The 27,926-nt window shown below is 47.2% G+C and overlaps 1 protein-coding gene across 1 annotated transcript; it reads left to right on the top strand.

Annotated features, from left to right (window-relative positions):
* The first annotated feature begins 989 nt into the window (after positions 1-989).
* Positions 990-27,474, top strand: LOC139275950 (sialic acid-binding Ig-like lectin 15). Its single transcript, XM_070893232.1, has 6 exons — positions 990-1,075; positions 6,334-6,738; positions 17,485-17,868; positions 20,044-20,068; positions 23,868-23,929; positions 25,629-27,474. The coding sequence occupies exons 1-6, from the start codon at positions 1,024-1,026 to the stop codon at positions 25,673-25,675; spliced, it is 975 nt and encodes a 324-aa protein (XP_070749333.1). The 5' UTR covers positions 990-1,023; the 3' UTR covers positions 25,676-27,474.
* Positions 27,475-27,926: the final 452 nt, after the last annotated feature.

Raw genomic sequence — 27,926 nt, 5'->3', positions numbered from 1 at the left:
GGCAGGTCGGAAGGCCCCCTCGTAGGACTGCTCCTGGGCACGGCCAAGGGGGCCATCAGCCGGTCCAGGCAGCGGGCGGTCGAGGGGGTCGTTCAGCCCGACTGCCTGCCTCTCTTCCGTGGTTACATCCGAGCCAGGGTGTCCCTGGAGATGGAACACACGGTGTCCACCGGTACGCTCGCGGCCTTCCGCGAGAGGTGGGCACCGGAGGGACTGGAGTGCATCATCACCCCCGACAACCAAATTTTAATTTGATTTTAAATGTCGAAAGTTTAATTTGTTAATTGTGCCGGCTTTAGTGCCCCCCCCCCCCCCAACTTTAGCCAAGGGGCATTTGTATAATTTGTGTTTCAGTGCCCTCAACAAACCCCCCCCCCAAAAAAAACCAAAAAACAAGGGGGCACTTGTTTGAAAGTCCTTGGTGTCCCCCCCCTCGCACTTTAATCAGGGGACACTTGATTTAATTGTTTCCTACAAAATAGTTGCACCTCAAAGCCTCCTTGATTAAGTGCAGTATCCCCACCGACACCTGGGAGTCCCTGGCCAAAGACCGCCTTAAGCGGAGGAAGTGCATCCGGGAGGGCGCTGAGCACCTCGAGTCTCGTCGCCGAGGGCGTGCAGAAATCAAGCGCAGGCAGCGGAAGGAGCGTGCGGCAAACCTGCCCCACCCTCCCTTTCCTTCAACCACTGTCTGCCCCACCTGTGACAGAGACTGTAATTCCCGTATTGGACTGTACAGTCACCTCAGAACTCACTTTTGGAGTGGAAGCAAGTCTTCCTCGATTTTGAGGGGCTGCTTGTGATGATGATGCTTGCTGAAGGAACTTCACTCACATGAGATAAGTAGGGGCTTTCTGTGGTGATGAGGCACTGCTCAGCAGCTTTGCTTTCGGTTTGCCAGGAAGGCATTTTTTTAAAATATAAGCATGCAAAGGAGGAAGTCACCTGATTTCCTGGTTATACAGAGAGAGAGAGAGAGAGAAAGACTTTGAGACAGCGTCTGTCCCGAGCTCCGTGTGGAAGATGGATATTGTTTCCCTGCTGCTCCCACTCCTGCTATCTGTGTCAAACTCCGGTATGTACTTGTCACTGTCTGTCTGTAACTAGCTCGGCTGATACAGCTCGGAGGGCAAGCTGAGCAAGGGAAGAGGGAGGGAGCTTTTCTGTTGGATTAGCTCAACAACCTGCTTAGATCAAGAAAGTAAAAATACCGAGGAAGATTGCTGGAGAGTCTAGACCTCGGCAGCACAGTCTCAGGATAAGGGGGTGGGCCACTTAGGACTGAGATGAGAAGACATTTCTTAACTCAGAGGGTCGTGAATCTTTGGAATTCTCTACCCCGGAGGCTGTAGATGCTGAGTCATTGAATATATTCAAGGCAGAGATAGATAGATTTTTGGACTCTCGGGGAATGGAGAGACATGCAGATTGGGCAGGGAAGTGGAGTTGAGGTCGAAGATCAGCCATGATCTTAGTGAATGGCAGAGCAGGCTCGAGAGGTCGTATCGCCGACTCCTGCTCCTAATTCTTATGTTCGCACCTCTTCCCCTTTTCTCTAATGCTGGCCCCTTTTAAATACTGTCCATTATATTCAGTTCTGGGGACTTCTGAGGGTTAATTTGTGAGGACAGGTCACAAACACTTGGCTTGTATTCCCTTGAGTTTAGGACACTGAGGGCTGATCTGATTGAGGTATTCAAAATGTTAAAAGGAATCGATATGATAGATGCAGAGAAACTACTTCCTCTGGTGGGGGAACATGCTTAAAATTAGTGCCAGGTTGTTCAGGGATGAAATTAACATGCAGTTTTTCATACAAGAGGTCGTGGAAATCTGGAATTCTCTCCCCAAAAAGCTGTTGTGGCTAGGAGGCCAATTGAAAATGTGAAAATTGAGATTAATAGATTTTTGTTGGGTAAGAATATGAAGGGATAGGGAGCCAAGGCGGGTAAATCAGATTTGAGGTACAGATCAGTCATGATCCAGAACCAGGGGACACAGTCTAAGGGTAAGGGGTAAGCCATTTAGGACCAAGATGAGGAGAAACTTCTTCACTCAGAGAGTTGTTAACCTGTGGAATTCCCTACCGCAGAGAGTTGTTGATGCCAGTTCATTGGATATATTCAAGAGGGAGTTAGATATGGCCCTTACGGCTAAAGGGGTCAAGGGGTATGGAGAGAAAGCAGGAAAGGGGTACAGAGGTGAATGATCAGCCATGATCTTATTGAATGGTGGTGCAGGCTCGTAGGGCCGAATGGCCTACTTCTGCACCTGTTTTCTATGTTTCTATGATCTGATTGAATGTTTGAGCAAGCTCGAGGGGCTAAACGGCCTCCTCCTATGTCCCTAAGAGTTTATACCTGAAAAGTGGCCAGACTTGTATTAGCTGGTGGGATGCTGTCTGACCTGCTGAGGGTTAGCGGTTTTTGTTCCAGGTTGTGAGTATTGAGGATTGTAGGCTGAAATGAATTGTCCAGGTAGAAGCTCCAATTGTGAGGAGCGAAGAGGTGGATATGGTTCAGAACAGTAATGAGCCTGGATGTGAGGCTACCCAACCGGTTTGGTTCCAATGTATGCGGGGAGGGGGGGGGGGGTTGGGTGTGGGGAAGGGAGGGGGTCGATCCAGAGCCCTCAGTTCCTTCCTCCAGCAAAATTGAAGTGGCCTCTGGCAGACTCATCATTGGGATGTGTAGGGTGGGCTGGGGCAAGTCCCTAAAATGTTGAGTATTGGGGTTTGTTGAAATCCCCTGATTTTAACCCATTCCAAGCTGCTCGGAGCCTCAAACCCCTGGAAGAGTCCGTGTTCCATGTTTTTAATCGAATGTGCGAGGTTGCAGCCCCCGTTCCATTATTTGAAGGGGCTGCTCCTCAAATTCTGGCTGCACTTCAGTCCCACACTCCTGATCTTTGAGCACCCTGTGCGGAGGGGAGCGGGCAGGATCAGAAGGCCCCCTTGTCGGACTGCACCCTGGGCACGGCCAAATGGGCCATCAGCCGGTCCAGGCAACGGGCGGTCGAGGGGGTCGTTCTGCCTGACTGCCTGCCTCTCTTCCGCGGTTACATCTGAGCCAGGGTGTCCCTGGAGATGGAGCACGCGGTGTCCACCGGTACGCTCGTGGCCTTCTGCGAGAGGTGGGCGCCGGAGGGACTGGAGTGCATCATCGTCCCCGCCAACCACATTTTAATTTGATTTTATGTCTAAAGTTTAATTTGCCGGTTTTAGTGTCCGGCACCCCCCCCCTCTTTTAGCCAGGGGGCACTTGTATAATTTCTCTTTTAGTGCCCTAAACCCCCTCCCCCCACACAAAAAAAAGGGCACTGGAATAAGAATGTATTTTGGAGTGTGACCCCCCTTGCAGGAGGCATTTGTTTAAAGTGCACAACTAAAATAGTTGAGCCTCAAATCCCCCCACCCACCCCCGTCCCCCATCATCTGTCTATCTCCAGGACTGCCTCCACGACTGACCTCACCCCTATCTACCCCCCCATCCACTCCCCCAAACACATCACAGACCTTCAACTATGCTTTAGGTTTAAGATTCAAGAGAACAGATTTGAGGTAATTGACAAAAAGTCCAGGGGATTGGTGGGGAGATGAAATAGTTGGATATATACTTAAAAAGGAAACATTTGCCGTGCTATAGAGAAAGAAAAGAAAGACTTGCATTTATATAGCATCTTTTGCGGCCACCGGACCTCCCAAAGCACTTTACTGCCATTGAAGTACATTTATTTTTGAAGTGTAGTCTCTGTTGTAATGTAGGAAAGAATGGGGGAGTGGGACCTGTTCTTTCAGAAATCTGGCACAGGCCTGTATTACAACAGTGACTACACTTCAAACAAAAGTACTCAACTGGGCTGCAATGCACTTTGGGACATCTGGTGATTGTGAAAGGCGCTATATAAATGCAAGTCTTTCTTTTCTTTCCCTACAGCCCTGCAAATGTCTCCTTTTTAAGTACATACCAAATACTTAATCTCCCCCCCTGGACTTTTTGCCAATTATCTTAAATTGGTGCTGGAAGTTGGCAGAGTCGGGGAGGGGCAAGGCCACGGAGGATTTTGAGTTTGGTGTGTTGGGGGGAACACGCAAGCCGATTATTACTTTTAAAATGTAAGGAAACGGATGATGGTTGAACGGGACGCAGTGTGGGACAGGAGGCAGATCATAGAATTCTTCTGCATAGAACGAAACCATTCGACTCTACACCAATCTGCACCCTTGGATTTCCACTGACCCTGCATCGACCCCCTAAGAACTCACCCACCCTCCCTTTGTTCCACTATCGGGGGTGGGAAGGTGCTGAAGCCTTCAGCTGTCTCGACCCTAATGAATCACTTCCAAACCTGCTTCTCTCTCTATGTTCAAGAGCCTTCCCCAACCTACCTTTTGGATCCTTCATGTAGTCATCTCCCCAAACCCTTCAAAGGCCGCTCTGTTGTGAAGCACTTTAGGTTCTCCAGTTATTAACGGCGCTGTATTACGGCAAGATGTTGACTTCCTTATCCAGCCACGTAATTACCACGGGAGTGTACTTAAACCGCGGAGTTTATTTCTTCCCCCAGAACATTCCCTCCCCCCCCCCCGCATTCAAAGGAATGACATCAGTTGTGCGTGTGTATATAAATAAGGCGAGCAGTGGGGAAACCCCACTGTATTCCATGACTCCTGAAAAAAAGGGGACATTGTTTTACAGTGACTGAATTATGTACATTTCATGAGATTCCAGAATTCTTATCAGAGTTTTGGGGTTTTCATTCTGCAATTTCAACCTCTTGATCATCACAAACCAGAGGCCTGGTCACATACCACGCTTGATGATGGGTGAAATGTGTTGCGTAGGTGGTGTATGTGTCACGCGGCCACAACTAGCTGGTTCCCATTGTGCGCTCATTCTCACAGATCGCTACACTTATGAGGGATACAGGAAGAAGCTGTGGCTTAACCACAGTGAAGGAAGTCCTCAGGATTAAGCTTCTGTATTCACTTCAATAAACGTTAAACTTTAAAGCTAAATTTATTCTTGCTTCATTTATTCTGGCTTCTCGTCAAAGTTAGAATCGCACAGCTCAAAAGGAGGCCATGTGCACATGTGCCGGCTTTTTGATAGAGCTACAATTAGCCCCCCTCTCCCTGCTCTTTCCCCATAGCCCTGCATTTTTCACGCTTTTATCCAAATCACTTTTCAGTTACCATTGAATCTGCTTCCACCGCCCTTTCAGGCAGCGCGTTCCAGATCATAACCAATTGCTGAGTCAAATGCATTTTTCTCAACTCCCCTCCGGTTCTTTTGTCAATGATCTTAAATCTGTTTCCTCTGGAAACAGTTTCTCCTTATTGAAACCCCATATCATTTTGAACACCTCTATTAATTCTCGCATTTAACCTTCTCTACTCGAAGGAGAACAACCCAGCTTCTCCAGCCTCTCCACCTAACTGAAGGCCTTCATCCCTGGTTCTGAGGCTCAGGGGTGCGCGGATCTGATATTTCACTGCTCACTTCGCTTCTCATCTTGCATAGGAAATAGGAGCAGGAGTAGGTCATAGGGGCTGTAGCGTATGGAGAAAGAGTCAGACTGAACACTATGAGCTCAAAGTAAAGTGTGACCTTAGTCTTTTATTGCAGCTCTCCAGAGTGCCTCTCCAACCTGTGAAGCCTCCTTAAATACCTGTGCTCCTACGAGATTATAGGATCCCTTGGGACTCCAGGGGATGAGCCCTCTGGTGGCTGTACAGAGTAAATACAAGTTTACATATATAACAGGGCCCCTTCCTGAAAGGCATTAGTAAACCAGGTGAGTTATCACCAATAGGGCTATCTCAATGACTATCACATGCATTACATTTCTCTGGTGCCAGGTGACAAATGAATCAATGTCTCAACTTGCTATGGGTGGCATTTGAACTTACAACCTCTGGGTGGCTAGCCCAGTACCAGAACCACTGCACGACTGTGCCATATCTTCAGTCATACCTCCAGCTCTCCTCCTTACTCCTGCATAGTATCTGACACCCCTCCCGGGTGGCCCTAGAGAAGGAGCATGCGGTGTCCGCCGATACGCTTGAGGCTCTCTGCGACTGCTGGGCACCGCAGGGACTGCAGCGTATTGTGGATGGTGTAAATAATATCATGATTTATTTTGATAAGATTCTTTTGTTTTCTGTATGATTTGGCTTTCTATTGGTTGTGCCTCTCTTGAAAAGGGGCAATTTTGTTCAATTTTGTTTGGCTCGATAAGAAAAGGCAAACCACAGTGATGTCATTTGGGAGACTCCATTGAGGGCCATTGCACTAGCAGTTCAGTGACTCCCTGACTCTTGTGTTCCTGCAGGAAGTAATGAAGTGCCTTTGTCTGTGGAAGTGCCGAGGAGAGTGAGCGGGATGGTTGGAAGCTCTGTCGTTTTGCCCTGCAAGTTCAACTCCCCCTATTCTCAATACACTACCGTTGAGATTACCGTCATCTGGAAGATGAAGGTGTTTTATAAAGGGCCGGTTCTGTTCAACTCGACCAACCGGGTCAAGGCCTTTACCGGGGACTTCGAAAATGTAGTTCACACAAACATCAATGACCGATACGGACTGGCTGGGAACCCCAGGCAAATGAATGCTTCGTTAGAGCTGAAAAACGCCATGTTAGATGACAACAGTCAGTACTTCTGTCGTGTGGAAGTCAAACGTCAGGGTCTTCCTGCTTTCATGGATGAAACCAACCCGGGAACCATCTTGGAAGTAACAGGTAAATTCAACAGTAACCTAAATTGCTGCATAGGGTTAGACCAGCCGTGAGTCTGACTGATGGGTGAAAGTGTCTCCCTCTCGCGATTAACTCTGGGATCCTCTGTAACATGCAACAGTGGGGTGGCCTTTCTGAAAGCACCTTGGGATGTTTTACTATGTTAATGACGCTCCATAAATGCAAGTTGTTGTAGTAGCCCCCTCTCCTCCTCCTCCTCCTCCTCCAGTCTGCAACCTTTGTCATGGTCAATCATACCATCCTCCTCCAACTCCTCTCCTCCATTGTCCAGCTCATTGGGATTGCCCTCACCTGGTTCCACTCTTACCTGTGCAAGTGCAGCCAGAACAATGCCTTCTCTGCCTGTCTCTGCATTGCCATCTTGGCTGTACTCCAAGGTTCCATGCTAGGCCCCTTCTTCTTCATCTACATGCAGTCCTTTGGTGACATTGCCAGCTTTCACATGTACGCTGAAGACACCCAGTTCTACCTCATCACCAGCTCTCTCGACCCCTCCGTTGCCTCTGTGTTTTCAGATGGATTGTCTGACATCCAGTCTTGGGTGAGACACAATTTCCTCCAGCTAAATATTGGGAAGACCAAAGCCATTGTCTTTGGCCACCAACATAACCTCCGTACCTTTGCAACCAACTACACCCCATTCCTGGCCACTGTCTCAAGCTGAACCATAGATTAGAATCATAGGATCATAGAATAGTTACAGCACAGAAGGAGGCTATCAGGCCATTAAGCCCATGCCGGCTCTCTGCAAGAGCACTTCAGCTAGTCCCACCCCCCACCCTTTCCCCGTAACCCTGCCAATTGTTTCCTTCAGCTACTTATCCAATTCCCTTTTGAAAGCTAAGATTGAGTCTGCCTCCACCAGCCTCTCAGGCAGTGCATTCTGGAACCTAACCACTCGCTGCGTAAAAATCTAACCACTTCTGGAACCTAACCACTCGTGTCGCCTTTGGTTCTTTTGCCAATCACCTTAAATCTGTGTCCTCTGGTTCTCGGTCATTCCGACAATGGGAACAGTTTCACTTTAACTTCCAGATCCCTCATGATTTTCAACACCTCTATCAAATCTCCTCTCAACCTTCCCTGCTCTGAGGAGAACAACCCCAGCTTCTCCAGTCTATCCGTGCAACTGAAGTCCCTCATCCCTGGAATCATTCTCGTTAATCTTTTCTGCACCCTCTCTAAGGCCTTCACATCCTTCTTAAAGTGCAGTGCCCGGAAGTGGACACAATACTCCAGTTGAGGCTGAACCAGTGTTTTATACAGGTTCATCAGAAATTCCTTTATTTTGTACTCTATGGGGGCCAAAATTGTCCCTTTTTATAGCCCTGTTAGCGCCTCGGGGTTGTGCTAATGGGGCGCAATGGGGTTTTCGCCCAGGAGAAGGGGGCCTGGAAACTGCCCTGGAGGTTTGGGAGGGCGCTGTCCTGGCAGCGCTGTGCCCCGCGATTAGCTCCGTCGGCCGGCCCGCAACCAGCGTGGGGGAAATTGCCCCATGGGCCACGAGGTTGGCGTGGGCGGATGTCAATGTCAGCTTCGCGGGTCATCCACCATCGGCACGCCCCTTAGAGGGGAGGCCTGCAGCGGCAGTTTTAATTTGTCGGACGACTCTTTTATCGGCCCGACAATGGGCGTCCCGCGCGTCAACCGTGCAGCGCAGCGCTCCGTTTTGGGTGCCGGGACGCTGGTGTGGATCCCTGATAGCCCAGTGGTGGCCACCAAAGAGCCTGCAGCGTGCACAGCGGCCCCCCCCCCCCATTAATTGAAGGGGAGGTGCGCTGTAGCGCACGAGCGCTATGCGGATGCGCCACGTAGCGTTGGCCTCCTCAGCGGGGCCTGTACAACCAAGTCTAAGTCAGTAACAATTATCAAGAAAAGCAGTGAACTTAGTACCAACTCTTGGGGAACACCACTGTATACCTTCCTCCAGTCTGAAAAACTACCATTCACCACTACTCTCTGTTTCCTGCCAGTTAGCCAATTATGTATCCATGCTGCCACTGTCCCTTTTATTCCATGGGCTTCAAATTTGCTGGAAAGCCTATTATGTGGCACTTTGTTGAACATCTTTTGGAAATACATGTACACCATGTCAATCACATTGCCCTCATCAACCCTCTGTTACATAGAAACATAGAAAATAGGTGCAGGAGTAGGCCATTCGGCCCTTCGAGCCTGCACCACCATTCAATAAGATCATGGCTGATCATTCACCTCAGTACCCCTTTCCTGCTTTCTCTCCATACCCCTTGATCCCTTTAGCCGTAAGGGCCATATCTAACTCCCTCTTGAATATATCCAATGAACTGGCATCAACAACTCTCTGCGGCAGGGAATTCCACAGGTTAACAACTCTCTGAATGAAGAGGTTTCTCCTCATCTCGGTCCTAAATGGCTTACCCCTTATCCTTAGACTGTGACCCCTGGTTCTGGACTTCCCCAACATTGGGAACATTCTTCCTGCATCTAACCTGTCTAAACCCGTCAGAATTTTAAATGTTTCTATGAGGTCCCCTCTCATTCTTCTGAACTGCAGTGAATACAAGCCCAGTTGATCCAATCTTTCTTGATAGGTCAGTCCCGCCATCCCGGGAATCAGTCTGGTGAACCTTCACTGCACTCCCTCAATAGCAAGAATGTCCTTCCTCAAGTTAGGAGACCAAAACTGTACACAATACTCCAGGTGTGGCCTCACCAAGGCCTTGTACAACTGTAGCAACACCTCCCTGCCCCTGTACTCAAATCCCCTCGCTATGAAGGCCAACATGCCATTTGCTTTCTTAACCGCCTGTTGTACCTGCATGCCAACCTTCAATGACTGATGTACCATGACACCCAGGTCTTGTTGCACCTCCCCTTTTCCTAATCTGTCACCATTCAGATAGTAGTCTGTCTTTCTGTTTTTACCACCAAAGTGGATAACCTCACATTTATCCACATTATACTTCATCTGCCATGCATTTGCCCACTCACCTAACCTATCCAAGTCATCCTGCAGCCTCATAGCATCCTCCTCGCAGCTCACACTGCCACCCAACTTAGTGTCATCCGCAAATTTGGAGATACTACATTTAATCCCCTCGTCTAAATCATTAATGTACAGTGTAAACAGCTGAGGCCCCAGCACAGAACCTTGCGGTATCCCACTAGTCACTGCATGCCATTCTGAAAAGTACCCATTTACTCCTACTCTTTGCTTCCTGTCTGACAACCAGTTCTCAATCCATGTCAGCACACTATCCCCAATCCCATGTGCTTTATCTTTGCACATTAATCTCTTGTGTGGGACCTTGTCGAAAGCCTTCTGAAAGTCCAAATATACCACATCAACTGGTTCTCCCTTGTCCACTCTACTGGAAACATCCTCAAAAAATTTCAGAAGATTTGTCAAGCATGATTTCCCTTTCACAAATCCATGCTGACTTGGACCTATCATGTCACCTCTTTCCAAATGCGCTGCTATGACATCCTTAATAATTGATTCCATAATTTTACCCACTACTGAGGTCAGGCTGACCGGTCTATAATTCCCTGTTTTCTCTCTCCCTCCTTTTTTAAAAAGTGGGGTTACATTGGCTACCCTCCACTCGATAGGAACTGATCCAGAGTCAATGGAATGTTGGAAAATGACTGTCAATGCATCCGCTATTTCCAAGGCTACCTCCTTAAGTACTCTGGGATGCAGACCATCAGGCCCTGGGGATTTATTGGCCTTCAATCCCATCAATTTCCCCAACACAATTTCCCAACTAATAAGGATTTTCCTCAGTACCTCCTCCTTACTAGACCCTCTGACCCCTTTTATAAACAGAAGGTTGTTTGTGTCCTCTTTAGTGAATACCGAACCAAAGTACTTGTTCAATTGGTCTGCCATTTCTTTATTCCCAGTTATGACTTCCCCTGATTCTGACTGCAGGGGACCTACGTTTGTCTTTACTAATCTTTTTCTCTTTACATATATATAGAAACTTTTGCAATCCGTCTTAGTGTTCCCTGCAAGCTTCTTCTCGTACTCCATTTTCCCTGCCCTAATCAAACCCTTTGTCCTCCTCTGCTGAGTTCTAAATTTCTCCCAGTCCCCGGGTTCGCTGCTATTTCTGGCCAATTTGTATGCCACTTCCTTGGCTTTAATACTATCCCTGATTTCCCTTGATAGCCACGGTTGAGCCACCTTCCCTTTTTTATTTTTACGCCAGACATAAATGTACAATTGTTGTAGTTCATCCATGCGGTCTCTAAATGTCTGCCATTGCCCATCCACAGTCAACCCCTTCAGTATCATTCGCCAATTTATCCTAGCCAATTCACGCCTCATACCTTCAAAGTTACCCTTCTTTAAGTTCTGGACCATGGTCTCTGAATTAACTGTTTCATTCTCCATCCTAATGCAGAATTCCACCATATTATGGTCACTCTTCCCCAAGGGGCCTCGCACAACGAGATTGCTAATTAATCCTCTCTCATTACACAACACCCAGTCTAAGATGGCCTCCCCCCTAGTTGGTTCCTCGACATATTGGTCTAGAAAACCATCCCTTATGCACTCCAGGAAATCCTCCTCCACCACCTAACTTGTCCAAGTCACCCTGCAGCCTCTTAGCATCCTCCTCACAGCTCACACCGCCACACAGCTTAGTGTCATCTGAAAACTTGGAGATATTACACTCAATTCCCTCATCCAAATGTTTAATGTATATTGTAAATAGCTGGGGTCCCAGCACTGAGCCATGCGGCACCCCACTAGTCACTGCCTGCCATTCTGAAAAGGACCCGTTTATCCAGACTCTGCTTCCTGTCTGCCAACGTATTCTCTATCCACGTCAGTACATTGCCCCCAATACCATGTGCTTTATTTGCACACCAATCTCTTGTGCGGGACCTTGTCAAAAGCCTTTTGAAAGTCCAAATACACCACGTCCACTGGTTCTCCCTTGTCCACTCTGCTAGTTACATCCTCAAACAATTTTTGAAGATTAGTCAAGCATGATTTCCCTTTCATAAATCCATGCTGACTTGGACCGATCCTGTCACTGCTTTCCAAATGTGCTGCTATTTCATCTTTAATAATTGATTCCAACATTTTCCCCACTATTGATGTCAGGCTAACCAGTCTATAATTACCCATTTTCTCTCTCCTTCCTTTTTTAAAAAGTGATGTTACATTAGCTAGCCTCCAGTCCATCGGAACCGATACACAGATACATAGGAGTCGATACACTGTTGGAAAATGATCACCAATGCATCCACTATTTCTAGGGCTACTTCCTTAAGTACTCTGGGATACAGACTATCAGGCCCCAGGGATTTATCAGCCTTCAATCCCATCAATTTCCCTAACACAATTTCCCGCCTAATAAGGATTTCCTTCAGTTCCTTCTTCCCACTCGACCCTCGGTCCCCTAGTATTTCTGGAAGGTTATTTGTGTCTTCCTTCGTGAAGACAGAACCAAAGTATTTGTTTAATTGGTGCACCATTTCTTTGTTCCCCATTGTAAATTCACCTGAATCTGATTGCAAGGGATCTACATTTGTTTTCACTCATCTTTTTCTCTTCACATTTCTATCGAAGCTTTTGCAGTTACCTCATCAAAAAACTCGATTAAGTTAATAAAACACAATTTTCTTTTAACAAATCCATGCTGGCTTTCTTGAATTAATCCACACTTGTCCAAGTGACTGTTAACTTTGTCCCAGATTATCATTTCTAAGAGCTTTCCCACAAACGTTCATGTCCTCTGTATTCTATTTAATCCCAAGCTGAGCTTCCAACCCCATATTGTCTCCATCACAAAGATCGGCAACTTCCACCTCTGTAATATTGCCCATCTCTGCCCCACCTCAGCCCATCTGCCGCTGAAACTCCCATCCGTGGCTTTCTCACCTCCAGACTCGACAGAAAATTTGCACACAACAGGGTCCCATAACTGAGATAATGAGCAGATAATCTGTTTTAGTGATATTGGTTGAGGGATAAATATTGTCCTCAGGACACTGGGGAGAACTCCACTGCTCTTAGAAACATAGAAAATAGGTGCAGGAGTAAGCCATTCGGCCCTTCGAGCCTGCACCACCATTCAATGAGTTCATGGCTGAACATGCAACTTCAGTACCCCATTCCTGCCTTCTCGCCATACCCCTTGATCCCCCTAGTAGTAAGGACTACATCTAACTCCTCTTTGAATATATTTAGTGAATTGGGCTCAACAACTTTCAGTGGTAGAGAATTCCACAGGTTCACCACTCTATGGGTGAAGAAGTTTCTCCTCATCTCGGTCCTAAATGGCTTACCCCTTATCCTTAGACTGTGACCCCTGGTTCTGGACTTCCCCAACATTGGGAACATTCTTCCTGCATCTAACCTGTCTAAACCCGTCAAAATTTTAAACATTTCTATGAGATCCCCTCTCCTTCTTCTGAACTCCAGTGAATACCAAGCCCAGTTGATCCACCTTTTCTTGATATGTCAGTCCCGCCATTCCGGGAATCAGTCTGGTGAACCTTCGCTGCACTCCCTCAATAGCAAGAATGTCCTTCCTTAAGTTAGGAGACCAAAACTGTACACAATACTCCAGGTGTGGCCTCACCAAGGCCCTGTACAACTGTAGTAACACCTTCTTACCCCTGTACTCAAATCCCTCGCTATGAAGGCCAACATGCCATTTGCTTTCGTAACCGCCTGCTGTACCTGCATGCCAACCTTCAATGGCTGATGTACCATGACACCCAGGTCTCGTTGCACCTCCCCTTTTCCTAATCTGTCACCATTCAGATAATAGTCTGTCTCTCTGTTTTTACCACCGAAGTGGATAACCTCACATTTATCCACATTATAATTTATCCGCCGTGCATTTGCCCACTCACCTAACCTATCCAAGTCGCTCTGCAACCTCATAGCATCCTCCTATGAAGGGGAAATCATGGTTAACTAATTTACTGGAACTCTTTGAGGATATAACGAGCATGGTGGATAGAGATGTACCGATGGATGTGGTGTATTTGGATTTCCAAAAGGCATTCGATAAGGTGCCACACAAAAGGTTACTGCAGAAGATAAAGGTACGCGCAGTCAGAGGAAATGTATTAGCATGGATAGAGAATTGGCTGGCTAACAGAAAGCAGAGAGTCGGGAAAATGGGTCCTTTTCAGGTTGAAAATCGGTGGTTAGTGGTGTGCCACAGGGATCGGTGCTGGGACCACAACTGTTTACAATATACATAGATGACCTGGAAGAGGGGACAGAGTGTAGTGTAACAAAATTTGCAGATGACACAAAGATTAGTGGGAAAGCGGGTTGTGTAGAGAACACAGAGAGGCTGCAAAGAGATTTAGATAGGTTAAGCGAATGGGCAAAGGTTTGGCAGATGGAATACAATGTCGGAAAATGTGAGGTCATCCACCTTGGAAAAAAAAACAGTAAAAGGGAATATTATTTGATTGGGAGAAATTACAACATGCTGCGGTGCAGAGGGACCTGGGGGTCCTTGTGCATGAATTCCAAAAAGTTAGTTTGCAGGTGCAGCAGGTAATCAGGAAGGCAAATGGAATGTTGGCCTTCATTGTGAGAGGGATGGAGTACAAAAGCAGGGAGGTCATGCTGCAACTGTACAGGATATTGGTGAGGCCGCACCTGGAGTACTGCGTGCAGTTTTAGTTACCTCACTTAAGGAAGGATATACTAGCTTTGGAGGGGTACAGAGACGATTCACTAGGCTGATTCCGGAGATGAGGGGTTTACCTTATGATGATAGATTGAGTAGACTGGGTCTTTACTCGTTGGAGTTCAGAAGGATGAGGGGTGATCTTTTAGAAACATTTAAAGTAATGAAAGGGATAGACAAGATAGAGGCAGAGAGGTTGTTTCCACTGGTCGGGGAGACTAGAACTAGGGGGCACAGTCTCAAAATACGGGGGAGCCAATTTAAAACCGAGTTGAGAAGGAATTTCTTCTCCCATTGGGTTGTGAATCTATGGAATTCTCTGCCCAAGGAAGCAGTTGAGGCTGGCTCATTGAATGTATTCAAATCACAGATAGATAGATTTTTAACCAGTGGGAGTTAAGGGTTACGGGGAGCGGGCGGGTAAGTGGAGCTGAGTCCATGGCCAGATCAGCCATGATCTTGTTGAATGGCGGAGCAGTCTCGAGGGGCTAGATGGCCTCCTCCTGTTGCTAATTCTTATGTTCTTATGTTCTTATGTTCCTCGCAGCTCACACTGTCACCCAACTTAGTGTCATCCACAAATTTGGAGATACTACATTTAATCCCCTCGTCTAAATCATTAATGTACAATGTAAACAGCTGGGGCCCCAGCAGAGAACCTTGCGGTACCCCACTAGTCACTGCCTGCCATTCTGAAAAATACCCATTAACTCCTACTCTTTGCTTCCTATCTGCCAAAGTTCTCAATCCACGTCAGCACACTACCCCCAATCCCATGTGCTTTAACTTTGCACATTAATCTCTTGTGTGGGACCTTGTCGAAAGCCTTCTGAAAGTCCAAATATACCACATCAACTGGTTCCCCCTTGTCCACTCTACTGGAAACATCCTCAAAAAATTCCAGAAGATTTGTCAAGCATGATTTCCCTTTCACAAATCCATGTTGACTTGGACCTATCATGTCATCTCTTTCCAAATGCGCTGCTGTGACATCCTTAATAATTGATTCCATCATTTTACCCACTACTGATGTCAGGCTGACCGGTCTATAATTCCCTGTTTTCTCTCTCCCTCCTTCTTCGAAATAGTGCCGTGAGATCTTTTACATCCACCTGAGAGAGCAGACGGAGCCTCGGTTTAACGTCTCATCTGAAAAATGGCACCTCCGACAATGCGGCACTCCCTCAGTACTGCACTGGAGTGTCAGCCTGGATTTTGTGCTCAAGTCGCCGAAGTGGGACTGAAGTATCATTTTTGTATCTTCCTCTCTGCGGTCTCGCCAATGATTTTCCGTCACCTGCTTCTTCTTCTTGCCCAGCGAGCCATCCAGTCTGGGTTCTTGACTTCTTTAAATACACTGAATCGATGCATTAGTCATGAGATAGACCATTCCATGTGACTGTGTGGTTGACAGTGAGGAGGGAATTCTGGACTGCAGGAAGATAGCGATGAACTGGTCAGTTGGGCAGAAAAGTGGAAAATGGAATTCAATCCGGAAGAGGGGAGAGGCAACAAGGCAAGGGAATTCTCTTCTTCGGCAGTCTCCCGGAGTCGAGGATAACTTGCTTCCACATGAATATAGGTTTTAAGGTGACTGATGAGACCAATGCAGGATCTACAGTCTCTGTCACAGGTGGGGCAGATGGTGGTTGGAGGGACGGGTGGGTGGGGTGCTTGATTTGTCGCACGCTCCTTTCACTGTTTGTACTTGGCCTCCGCGTGCTCGCGACGAAGAGATTCGAAGTGTTCGGCGCCTTCTTGGATGCTTCTCTTCCACTTTGATCGGTCTTGCGCCAGGGCTTCTTAAGAGTCGGTGGGGATGTTACATTTTTTCAGAGAGTCTTTGAGGGTGTCCTTGGAGTGTTTTCTCTGCCCTCCTGGGACTCGCTTGCCGTGACAGAGCTCGAAGTAGAGTGCTTATTTTGGGAGTCCAGTGTCAGGCATGCGGACAATGTGGCCCATCCATTGGAGCTGATTGAGTGTGGTCAATGCCTCGATGCTGGCCTGGGAAAGAACGCTGACGTTGGTGCGCCTATCATGCCAATAAATTTGCAGGATATTGCAGAGGCAGCATTGGTGGTACTTCTCCAGTGCTTTGAGGCCCCTACTGTCTCTGAAGCATATAGGAGGGTGGATATCACTACTGCTCTGTAGACCATGAGCTTGGTGCCTGGTTTGAGATCTTTGAACACTCTCTTCCTCAGGCACACTGAAGGCGGTGTTGGACTTCATCATTGATGTCTGTCCTTGCTGATAGTATGCTTCCAAGGTATGGGAAATGGTCCACGTTGTCCAAGGCCTCGTCATGGATACACAATAAATGGGAGGATAGGAAGATGTGTGGAGAGACCTTGGAGTGTATGTCCACAGATCTTTAAAGTAGCAGGACAGGTCGATAAGGTAGTTAAACATGCATATGGAATGCTTTCCTTTATTAGCCGAGGCATAGAATATAAAGGTAGGGAGATTGCACGAGAACTGTATACAACACTAATTAGATCACAGCTTGAGTACTGCATGTAATTCTGGTCACATTACAGGAAAGATATGATTGCACTAGAGAGGGTCCAGAGGAGATTTACGAGGATGTTACCAGGGCTGGAAAATTTTAGCTCTGAGAAAAGAATGGATAGGGCTGGGGTTGTTTTCTTTGGAACAGAGGAGGCTGAGGGGAGATTTAATTGAGGTAGATAAAATTATGGGAGGTCTAGATAGAGCGGATAGGAAGGACCTGTTTTCCCATAGCAGAGGGGTCAATAACCAGTGGGCATAGATTTAAAATAGTTGGTAGAAGGATTAGAGGGGAGATGAGGAAACATTTTTTCACCCGGAGGGTAGTGGGGATCTGGAATTCACTGAAAGGGTGGTAGAGGCAGAAACCTTCACCACATTTAAGAAGTGCACTTAAAGAGCCGTAACCTAATGCTGGAAGGTGGGATTGGGCTGGATAGCTCTTTTTCGACCGACACGGACACGATGGGCCGAATGGCCTCCTTCTGTGTCGTAATTTTCTATGATTCTCTATGTCAATGCCTTACTTAAACCGCGCGTCTATCCTGTTTGTTCTCAGGCCCACCAGCCATCCTCAACCTGTCCATCCAAGTTGTTAATGTCACGCAGTTCACCTTAGTGTGCCTCACCGAAGGGGAACCCTCCCCGAACATCATGTGGATTGATCCCCAGAACAACAGATTCCCCGTGAATGGCAGCAACACACTGATAATGCAAGGGCCGGGGAAGTATCAGATCATTGGAGAACTACATGACCCGAAGCTTAGAGGGAACTACACCTGTGTGGCCACCAACAGCCAAGGCAGTGTCATCCACGCCATCCACTTCACCGGCATCGACGAGGAGTGGTCTCTGCTCAGATTTATTATCTGTGTTTTGGTTGGAAGTTTTCTGCTGATAATCCTGGTTGTTATTGGCTTAGTGATCTGGAGGAGAAAAAGAGGTAGGTTATTATAAGTCAAGGACTGACGATGTCGCTGTAATCATTTTACATTGTGTTAATTTAAAATATATATATATATTTTGGGGGTCACATAACGTTACTAAGGATGGGAAGGCCTAACCTCAAGGTACACCAGAAGCTACAAATCAAAAGGTGAGCGAACTGAAAGGAGACAGAAAATGACAGGGACTGATCGGGAGTAGACAGGAAATCAGAGGGAGTGGAATTAGGAAGAGCCTGGAAATCCGAGGTAGAAACTTTGGAGGGGATATCAGGGAGAGAGACCTTCGAGGTGACAGGAAATCGAGGGAAAGACCTGGGAGGAGACAGAAGATGAGAGGGAGAGGTCGTCGAAGAGACAGAAAATCATAGGGAGAGAGCAAGTCAGGCTGGCGTGGACTTGGAGGGGAATGTGGAGGTGATGGTGTTCCCTATGATTTCCTGTCTCTTCGACGATCTCTCCCTCTCATTTTCTGCCTCCCCTCAGGTCTCTCCCTCGATTTTCTGATGCTTCGAAGGTGGTAGAGGTCACGTGTTTTGCAGAAACCTTGGCGAGTTGCTGAAGTGTATCCTATCGATACTACACACTGCAGCCAGGGGGCGCCGGTGGTGGAGGGAGTGAGTGTTGAAGGTGGTGGATGGGGGGCCAATCAAGTGGGCTGCTTTGCCCTGGATGGTGTCGAGCTTCTTGAGTGTTGTTATCCAATGAAGAGTGCCCATAATATGATAGAATTTTATATTGAGTTTGAAAATGATTTTGTTAAATCTGAAACTAGGGTCTTAAATGAGAGGAGACTTGGCTAAGGTAGATTGGGAAACTACATTGAAAGGTATTAATACATTGTTTACAACAAATGTACATTCCTGTAAGGTTTCAGTTAAAGGGTAAGGGCCGCTGCGAATTGATTTTAATTCAGCCCACTGGGCCACCAGGCAGAGTTTCGGCCGGGCCAACAGCCTGGCACCCAAAAGGGGATGCCAGGCTGCCCGTTGGTGGCCCGGCCGAACGCAGGGGCATAATTGTCGGGACGACCTAGCAGTCGGCCGACAGAAAAGAAACAGGCAACCGCGGCAGTGCGCCCTCCCCTTTAAGGGCAGCCGGGCCGCCATTTCACACAGAGTACACCGACAGCAAAAGCTGTTGGGGGCACCGACCTGCAGCACCACTCCGGCGGGGCAATTCTGGGTAAGGGGCATTTTGCGAGGTCAATTTTGTGAGGGGGGTTCCCCGCCAGATGGTAAGGGGTCGGCCCGTGCACGCCATGGCGGGAAAACGGGAGGAGCGAGAAAGGGCAATTTCTAAAATGGCGGCTCCTCCACGGAGAGTCAGCGGCCATTTCACGCTGGCCTGTGGCCGCCACTTTCCGCCGTTCAGAGGCCTTATCGAAAGTGGGAATTTCGGCCCCCTGAAATATCTTACTGCAATTGTATCGGGCCCTGGTGAGACCACACCTGGAGTATTGTGTACAGTTTTGGTTTCCTTACCTAAGCAAGGATTATACTTGCCATAGAAGGAGTGCAACAAAGGTTCACCAGACTGTTTTCCTGGAATGGGGGGATTGTCCTATGAGGTGAGCAGAATTTCCCCTAGCTGGGGAGTCTAGAACCAGGGGTCAGTCTCAGAATAAGGGGTCGGCCATTTAGGACTGAGATGAGGAGAAATGTCTTCACTCAGAGGGTGGTGAATCTTTGGAATTCTCTACCTCAGAGGGCTGTGGAGGTTCAATTGTTAAGTATATTCAAGACAGAGATCGATAGATTTTTTGATAGTATGGGAATCAGGGGATATGGGGAAAGTGAAGGCGTGCTGTTGAGATAGAAGATCAGCCATGATCTTATTAAATGGCGGAGCAGGCTCAAGGGGCCAAATGGCCTACACCTGCTCCTATTTCTTATGTTCTTATGTTGGAGCTGCGCTCATCCAGGCAAGTGGAGAATATTCCATCACACTCCTTGTAGATGGTGGAAAGGCTTTGGGGAGTCAGGAGGTGAGTCAGAATACGCAGCCTCTGACCTGTGGCTGCTCCATCTATAAACATTCGAATGAGACAGTGCACCAAATGAACTATTAACTCCTCACAGTGAGTGCATGGGAACTGAAATGTGAAGTGTATGGGAACTGAAATCAGCAATGAGACAGTGCTTAAAATCATTTGTCTTTCTTTTTCCATTCAGGAACGTTTACTCCACAGACAGCAAGGTACGATTCCACCTTTTCTCTATTAAACGTGTTGATATATTTTCATTTATATCATTACGACAATCTATGTCAAATTAGTATTTAATTAGGATGGCATTTCTTCACTGTAGCCGTATTTCAGTTTGTATTTCAGTACCTGTGTTCAGAAAGGCAGCTGACATCAACCTGAACATCTGTAATTATGGGGCCCGGAGGATGGGTTGGGTGGAGAATTGGGATTAAAGTAATACGGGGTTGTCGTGTTCAGAATGTGCTGGAGCAGGATCGATGGGCCGAGCAGCCTAATGGTCTACAGTTTGATCAGACTGCCAGGGAACTGAATCCCTCAGGCATAGCACAATTCCAGGATCTAGAACACACACAAACCATTCGGCTGCTGGGGAGTTGGCCCACCAAGCCCATCAGATCCCCATGGGAATGGGCCTTAAATACCCATCATATCCCCATGGGAATCGGCCTTAAATACCCAACATATCCCCATGGGAATGGGCCTCAAATACCCACCAGATTCCCATGGGAATGGGCCTTAAATACCCATCAAATCCCCAATGGGAATCGGCCTTAAAAACCATCAGATCCCCATGGGAATCGGCCTTAAATACCCATCATATCCCCATGGGAATCGGCCTTAAATACCCATCATATCCCCATGGGAATGGGCCTTAAATACCCATCATATCCCCATGGGAATCGGCCTTAAATACCCAACATATCCCCATGGGAATGGGCCTCAAATACCCACCAGATTCCCATGGGAATCGGCCTTAAATACCCATCATATCCCCATGGGAATGGGCCTCAAATACCCACCAGATTCCCATGAGAATGGGCCTTAAATAACCATCAGATTCCCATGAGAAAAGGCCTTAAATACCCATCAAATCCCCAATCGGAATGGGCCTTAAATACCATCATATCCCCATGGAAATCGACCTTAAATACCCATCATATCCCCATTGGAATGGGCCTTAAATACCCATCATATCCCCATGGGAATGGGCCTTAAATACCCATCATATCCCCATGGAAATTGACCTTAAATACCCATCATATCCCCATGGGAATCGGCCTTAAATACCCATCAAATCCCCATGGGAATCGGCCTTAAATACCCATCATATCCCCATGGGAATCGGCCTTAAATACCCATCATATCCCCATGGGAATGAGCCTTAAATATCCATCATATCCCCATGGGAATGGGCCTTAAATACCCATCATATCCCCATGGAAATTGACCTTAAATACCCATCATATCCCCATGGGAATCGGCCTTAAATACCCATCAAATACCCATGGGAATCGGCCTTAAATACCCATCATATCCCCATGGGAATCGGCCTTAAATAACCATCATATCCCCATGGGAATGGGCCTTAAATACCCATCATATCCCCATGGAAATTGACCTTAAATAACCATCAGATTCCCATGAGAAAAGGCCTTAAATACCCATCAAATCCCCAATGGGAATCGGCCTTAAATACCCATCATATCCCCATGGGAATGGGCCTTAAATACCCATCATATCCGCATGGAAATCGACCTTAAATACCCATCATATCCCCATGGGAATGGGCCTTAAATACCCATCAAATCCCCAATGGGAATCGGCCTTAAATACCCATCATATCCCCATGGGAATGGGCCTTAAATACCCATCAAATCCCCAATGGGAATCAGCCTTAAATACCCATCATATCCCCATGGGAATGGGCCTTAAATACCCATCAAATCCCCAATGGGAATCAGCCTTAAATACCCATCATATCCCCATGGGAATGGGCCTTAAATACCCATCATATCCCCATGGAAATCGACCTTAAATACCCATCATATCCCCATGGGAATCGACCTTAAATACCCATCAGATTCCCATAAAAATGGGCTTTAAATACCCACCAGATTCCCATCGGAATGGGTCTTAAATACCCATCAAATCCCCAATGGGAATCGGCCTTAAATACCATCCCCAGTGGGAATGGGCCTTAAATACCATCAGATTCCCAATGGGAATCAGCCTTAAATACCATCAGATCCCCAGTGGGAATGGGCCTTAAATACCATCAGATTCCCAAGAACCCTTGAGCCCATCAGATTGCTGGGAACTGGGACACATACAGGAACGCGCTGCCTGAAGGGGCAGATTCAATAATGACTTTCAAAAGGGAACTGGATAAATACTTGCAAAGGAAAATGGGGAAAGAGCCTGGTGGGGGTTGGGGCGGTGGGGTATTGAGTTGGACAGTTGAATAGCTTTCAAAGACTGGGCACAGGCAAGGCATGATGGGCCAAATGGCCTCCCTCTGTGCTGTAATAGTCTTTGATTCTAAACAAATCAAAAACTGTCCCTGCTTATAATCATAAGCCAGCGACCCCCCGATTGGATGTCGAGATTGGATGAGTCACAGCAGCGATTCCCTCCATGGTAGAAGAGTCTGTTGACAATCGCTGTCTTTGCTCACATGTGAGTAATGGGCAGTTGGGGTTGCTATTGGGGCTGTCAGTGCCTGTGGATCTCATTACCCCAACTAGAGAGCAGTCCTTCAGGAGAAAAGAGGACATTTGAAAAACTAATGAGATAGATAGATTTCTAGAAACAAAAGGCATCAAGGGGTATGGGGAGAAAGCGGGAATATGGTGTTGAGATAGAGGATTGACCATGACCATTTTGAATGGCGGTGCAGACTGGAAGGGCCGAATGGCCTACTACTCCTATTTTCTATGTTTCTAATTGTACCGCCTCTCTTCAAAATGAAGTTTTTTTTTCTGGGCACTGCTAACCTCAGGGAGGTGCAATTGGAACCTAATTTGCCCACCGGGAAACTGATGTGATCAGGCACAGTGTGACCTTACGCTCTATTGGAGTCACTAAAGAGTAATATCGAGTGGGTGTAAAACCGGCGTTCCACCTCATCCCGCGGGGTTCCCACCAGCTGAAATAGGTTAAAAGAGCCCTCCAGTTTCACTGACGCAGTCACAGAGTCTGTGTATCCTCTGCCTCACAGCGACTGGTCGCTTCCACCTCTAGAATATCACCTTCCTCGGTCCATCTGCTGCTCAGACCTTCATCTAAGCCTTTGTTACCTCCAGCCTCGGCTACTCCAACACTCTCCTGGTCGGCCTCCAGTCTCTGCAAGCCTCAGCTCAGCCAAGGATCCGTTGCCCATGTCCTGTCCCACACCAAGTCCTCCTCACCCATCGCTCCTGTCCTCACTAAGCTACATTGGGTCCGGATTCCCAGATGCCTCAAAGTTTAAAACTATCATCCTCATCTTTAAATCCTTTGCAGTCTCCCGTTCCCCATCTCTATAACCCCCTCCAGCCGTGCAACCTCCTGACAACCTTCCATTCCTCTAACTCTGGCGTTTAGCTCACCCCTCCCGCCCCGACATTGTCCCACTATTGGTGGCCATGCCTTCAGCTGCCTGGACCCCAGGCTCTGCAAATCCCTCCCCAAACCTCTCCGCTTCCCACTCCTCCTTTTAAGACGCTTCTTAAAACCGACCTACTTGACCAGGCTTTCCTCACCAATCCCAATATCTCTGTTTCAGGCTCAACATCCATTTGTTTTCATTATGCCTTTGTGAAACGCCCTGCGGTGCTTTTCTGCATTAACAGCATTTCTTTAAATGCAAGCTTTGTGTTGTCCCCACTGACACAGTTGGACAGCTGTGTGTCTGAGGGTCAGTGAGGGCCAGTCCTGAAAATGACATGGGTTCAGTGGAACTTCCTGTGAATATTGTGTCCGTCTGTCATAACAATTATAGTTTAATTCTATTTCTTCCTTATCTCTTAGAAACCAGCTCGATTCATCCAAGTATTGTAAAGTTAGCCTGCATCAGCTGCAGTCACTACCAGGTAACTGTGACAGGGACTTACAACAATTAAATAACTATTCAATTATTTAACTAGCGAAGCTGGGATTGTTCTCCTTTCGACAAGGTTCCAAACAAGAGATTAATGTGCAAAGTTAAAGCACATGGGATTGAGGGTAGTGTGCTGACGTGGATTGAGAACTGGTTGTCAGACAGGAAGCAAAGAGTCGGAGTAAATGGGTACTTTTCAGAATGGCAGGCAGTGACTAGTGGGGTACCGCAAGGTTCTGTGCTGGGGCCCCAGCTGTTTACATTGTACATTAATGATTTAGACGAGGGGATTAAATGTAGTATCTCCAAATTTGCGGATGACACTAAGTTGGGTGGCAGTGTGAGCTGCGAGGAGGATGCTATGAGGCTGCAGAGTGACTTGGATAGGTTAGGTGAGTGGGCAAATGCATGGCAGATGAAATATAATGTGGATAAATGTGAGGTTATCCACTTTGGTGGTAAAAACAGAGAGACAGACTATTATCTGAATGGTGACAGATTAGGAAAAGGGGAGGTGCAACGAGACCTGGGTGTCATGGTACATCAGTCATTGAAGGTTGGCATGCAGGTACAGCAGGCGGTTAAGAAAGCAAATGGCATGTTGGCCTTCATAGCGAGGGGATTTGAGTACAGGGGCAGGGAGGTGTTGCTACAGTTGTACAGGGCCTTGATGAGGCCACACCTGGAGTATTGTGTACAGTTTTGGTCTCCTAACTTGAGGAAGGACATTCTTGCTATTGAGGGAGCGCAGCGAAGGGTCACCAGACTGATTCCCGGGATGGCAGGACTGACATATCAAGAAAGACTGGATCAACTGGGCTTGGTATTCACTGGAGTTCAGAAGAATGAGAGGGGACCTCATAGAAACGTTTAAAATTCTGATGGGTTCAGACAGGTTAGATGCAGGAAGAATGTTCCCAATGTTGGGAAAGTCCAGAACCAGGGGGTCACAGTCTAAGGATAAGGGGTAAGCCATTTAGGACCGAGATGAGGAGAAACTTCTTCACCCATAGAGTGGTGAACCTGTGGAATTCTCTACCACAGAAAGTTGTTGAGGCCAATTCACTAAATATATTCAAAAAGGAGTTCGATGAAGTCCTTACTACTAGGGGGATCAAGGGGTATGGCGAGAAAGCAGGAATGAGGTACTGAAGTTGCATGTTCAGCCATGAACTCATTGAACGGCGGTGCAGGCTTGAAGGGCCGAATGGCCTACTCCTGCACCTATTTTCTATGTTTCTATGTAGAGCAGAGACGATTAAGAGGAGATTTCATCGAGTTGTTCAAAATGATGAGTGGTTTTGATAGAGTAAATAAGGAGACACTGTTTCCAGTGGCAGGAGGGTCAGTAACCAGAGGGCGCGGATTGAAGGGCATTGTCAAAATAAACAGTCTGAGGATTTGTTTTTACACGGCGAGTTGTTATGATCTGGAATGCACTGCCTGAAAGGACGGCGGAAGCAGAATATTCTAGAAAGAATCTCCGGGCAGAATGTACTAGCAAGAATCTCTGAGTAGAATGTGCGGGAGAGAATCTCCGAGTAGAATATTCTATAAAGTATCTCTAAGTAGAATGTGCTAGAGAGAATTAAGTGCGTGAAGTTGTGTTAACTTGACAGGGTTAGAGCACTGTGACTTTGTTACACAGCGGGATTATCTCCAATACTGAAATAAATTCCTTCCTTTTTTAGAGGTGACTTGTACTGCTGAAAAATCGATGGCGGTGAACACTCAATAAGTGAGGTGTTTTATTGTGTACGACATTTGACTGCAGTCACAACCTGGGGGACTATAAATCGCAGAAGGGAGGTTAATACAACAACTCGAGACATGTTTCACCAGAAAGGAGTCACATTCTGCGTCGAATGCTCATCATAGCCCGACAGCCCATTCTGTGCCTCGACACAATTGGATGAATTGCGACTTTTACGGATGTTGTTTTGAATCAGCTGGTTCTCCAGACACAGTCAAAGCAATCTACCGACTCATCCCGCAGGCAGAAGATCCCAGTTACCGTTGTGAATCTACGCGCTGGTTGGTAAGAGCCAAAGCTTCGGAATGCCGAGTGTGCGTGGAGGTTCTGCTGGAAGCTTCATTTTCGGGATGTGGGCGTTGCGGGCAAGGCCAGCATTTATTACCCATCCCTGGAGAAGATGGCGGTGGACTGCCTTTCTTGAACCGTTGCAGTTCTTTGCAGAAGTTCGATATAACTGAGTGGTTCGCAAGGCCATTATAGAAGGCAGCGAGGATTCAACACGTTGTTGTAGGACTAGAGTTAGGATCACAGGTTTCTTTCCCTAAAGGACATTCCTGAGCCAGTTGGGTTTTTCTGACAATCCGACAGCTTCATGGTCACTTTTACTGATGCCAGCTTTTTATTTCCAGATTGAACTGAATTCAAATACTGGGATTTGAACTCACGCTCTCTTCATTATTGGCCCAGTCACATAACCACTGCACCACTGTACCCAAACCTCTGAGTTTACCAGCGTAGAGTATTGGGAAGCAGCCCACCATTTGATCAGCTGGGACCAGCCAACATGTTGGGGCGAGAGTTAGCAACTTAACCCAGAGCCGAGTGGGATAAATCCCAGCTCCCGCTGCCAAGTCCTAACTCGGCTGACTGGTTAAACATCATCGGAGAGCTGTGAACCTACTGGATTAAGGAATTTGCTGCAGTGTTGACTCGGCTGCATTCTCTCGTCACCAGAAAGGTCATCTGGGAGCCAAAGCAGCTCTAAATAAAACCTGATTAGTTCCCTCGAAAGAAAATAGCTAACAATGTAAGGTACACAATTACACTAATGGGGCGGTGTCTATTCTTGTTGGGTAAGTGTATCGCGGGATATGGAATAAAGGTGGGGAAATAGAGTTGAGGTAATGTAAACCATGATTTGATTGAATGGCGGAGCAGGCTCGGGGGCTGAATGGCCTCCTCCTGTCCCTTTGTTTCCACTGCTGCCAAGTTCATACCCGCTGAGGTTACGTCGGTGAAATGTAAAGACCTCACACCGCTGGTGAATGGTTCTGCTCCCCAGCTTCCCCTTTGATAAGGTACTTTGGAATGCATGTCACACCAGGGATGTGCATTCTAGGAACAGGAGTAGGCCGTCCAGCCCCTTGAGTCTGTTCCATCATTCAATCAGATCGTGGTTGGTCCATACTTCAACTCTCTGTGTTCTTTCCAAGTTGGGAGTGGGGTGTGTAGCATTGCACACCCTCCTCCATCACAGTATCCAGTGTGCTCCCAAATAAAGGACGCTCATATAATCAGTCTCCCCTCGCGGCCAGCGTACTGATGGACAATATATTTCCAATATCCCTAATTTGTATTTGATGTTTCAGCTGAAAGAAGCTTCAGGCTATTTATTTATTTTCTTGAAGGTCTTCATCGGGGAAAATTAATCACAATTTTAGGGTTTATTCAACGATTGAAGGTCTTACCTCACCAACCAGCGCACAAAGCTGAGCTTCTCTTCACAAGCCAACACCTTAGTGTGGAATCAGTGTTTCTATATTATTCACACGATATTGTATTGTGCACATAACGGTTTAATAAACTGTTATAATTTAAACCTTTTGTAAGCAGTATCTGACCCTTTGTCTCACACCAACCACTGGATCTCCAGTAAAATATTGCAGCCATCGTGATGGCTTACTGTGTCGATGCTTGACACAAGTCAATGAATCAGATGTTAACACAAAGAAAGACCAGAATCAGTTCCTGCCCTTGTAGCACACTCTCAGCACATTGTTCATTCCCCAGGTAAAATAACTCACAACAATACAACGCAAGGATGGTGTTTGGAGTGATCCCCTTCTGACTACACGGCGGGCGGACCAGTTACAATCGGCTGTGCTGTTTAGAAACATAGAAACATAGAAAATAGGTGCAGGAGTAGGCCATTCGGCCCTTCGAGCCTGCACCGCCATTCAATGAGTTCATGGCTGAACATGCAACTTCAGTACCCCATTCCTGCTTTCTCACC

The sequence above is a fragment of the Pristiophorus japonicus genome, chromosome 1 (genome assembly GCF_044704955.1).
Source record: "Pristiophorus japonicus isolate sPriJap1 chromosome 1, sPriJap1.hap1, whole genome shotgun sequence".
NCBI lineage: Eukaryota > Metazoa > Chordata > Chondrichthyes > Pristiophoridae > Pristiophorus > Pristiophorus japonicus.
The sequence above is the reverse complement of the archived record's forward strand: the minus strand, read 5'-3'. Positions and strand labels throughout refer to the sequence as shown.

Bases quoted from the DNA above. Each gene is read 5' to 3' on its own strand.
- LOC139275950 (XM_070893232.1), top strand. From the start codon at position 1,024: ATGGATATTGTTTCCCTGCTGCTCCCACTCCTGCTATCTGTGTCAAAC. The intron at 20,069-23,867 runs GTACGATTCCAC...CTTATCTCTTAG, and splicing joins TTTACTCCACAGACAGCAAG to AAACCAGCTCGATTCATCCA. The intron at 23,930-25,628 runs GTAACTGTGACA...TTCCTTTTTTAG, and splicing joins TCAGCTGCAGTCACTACCAG to AGGTGACTTGTACTGCTGAA.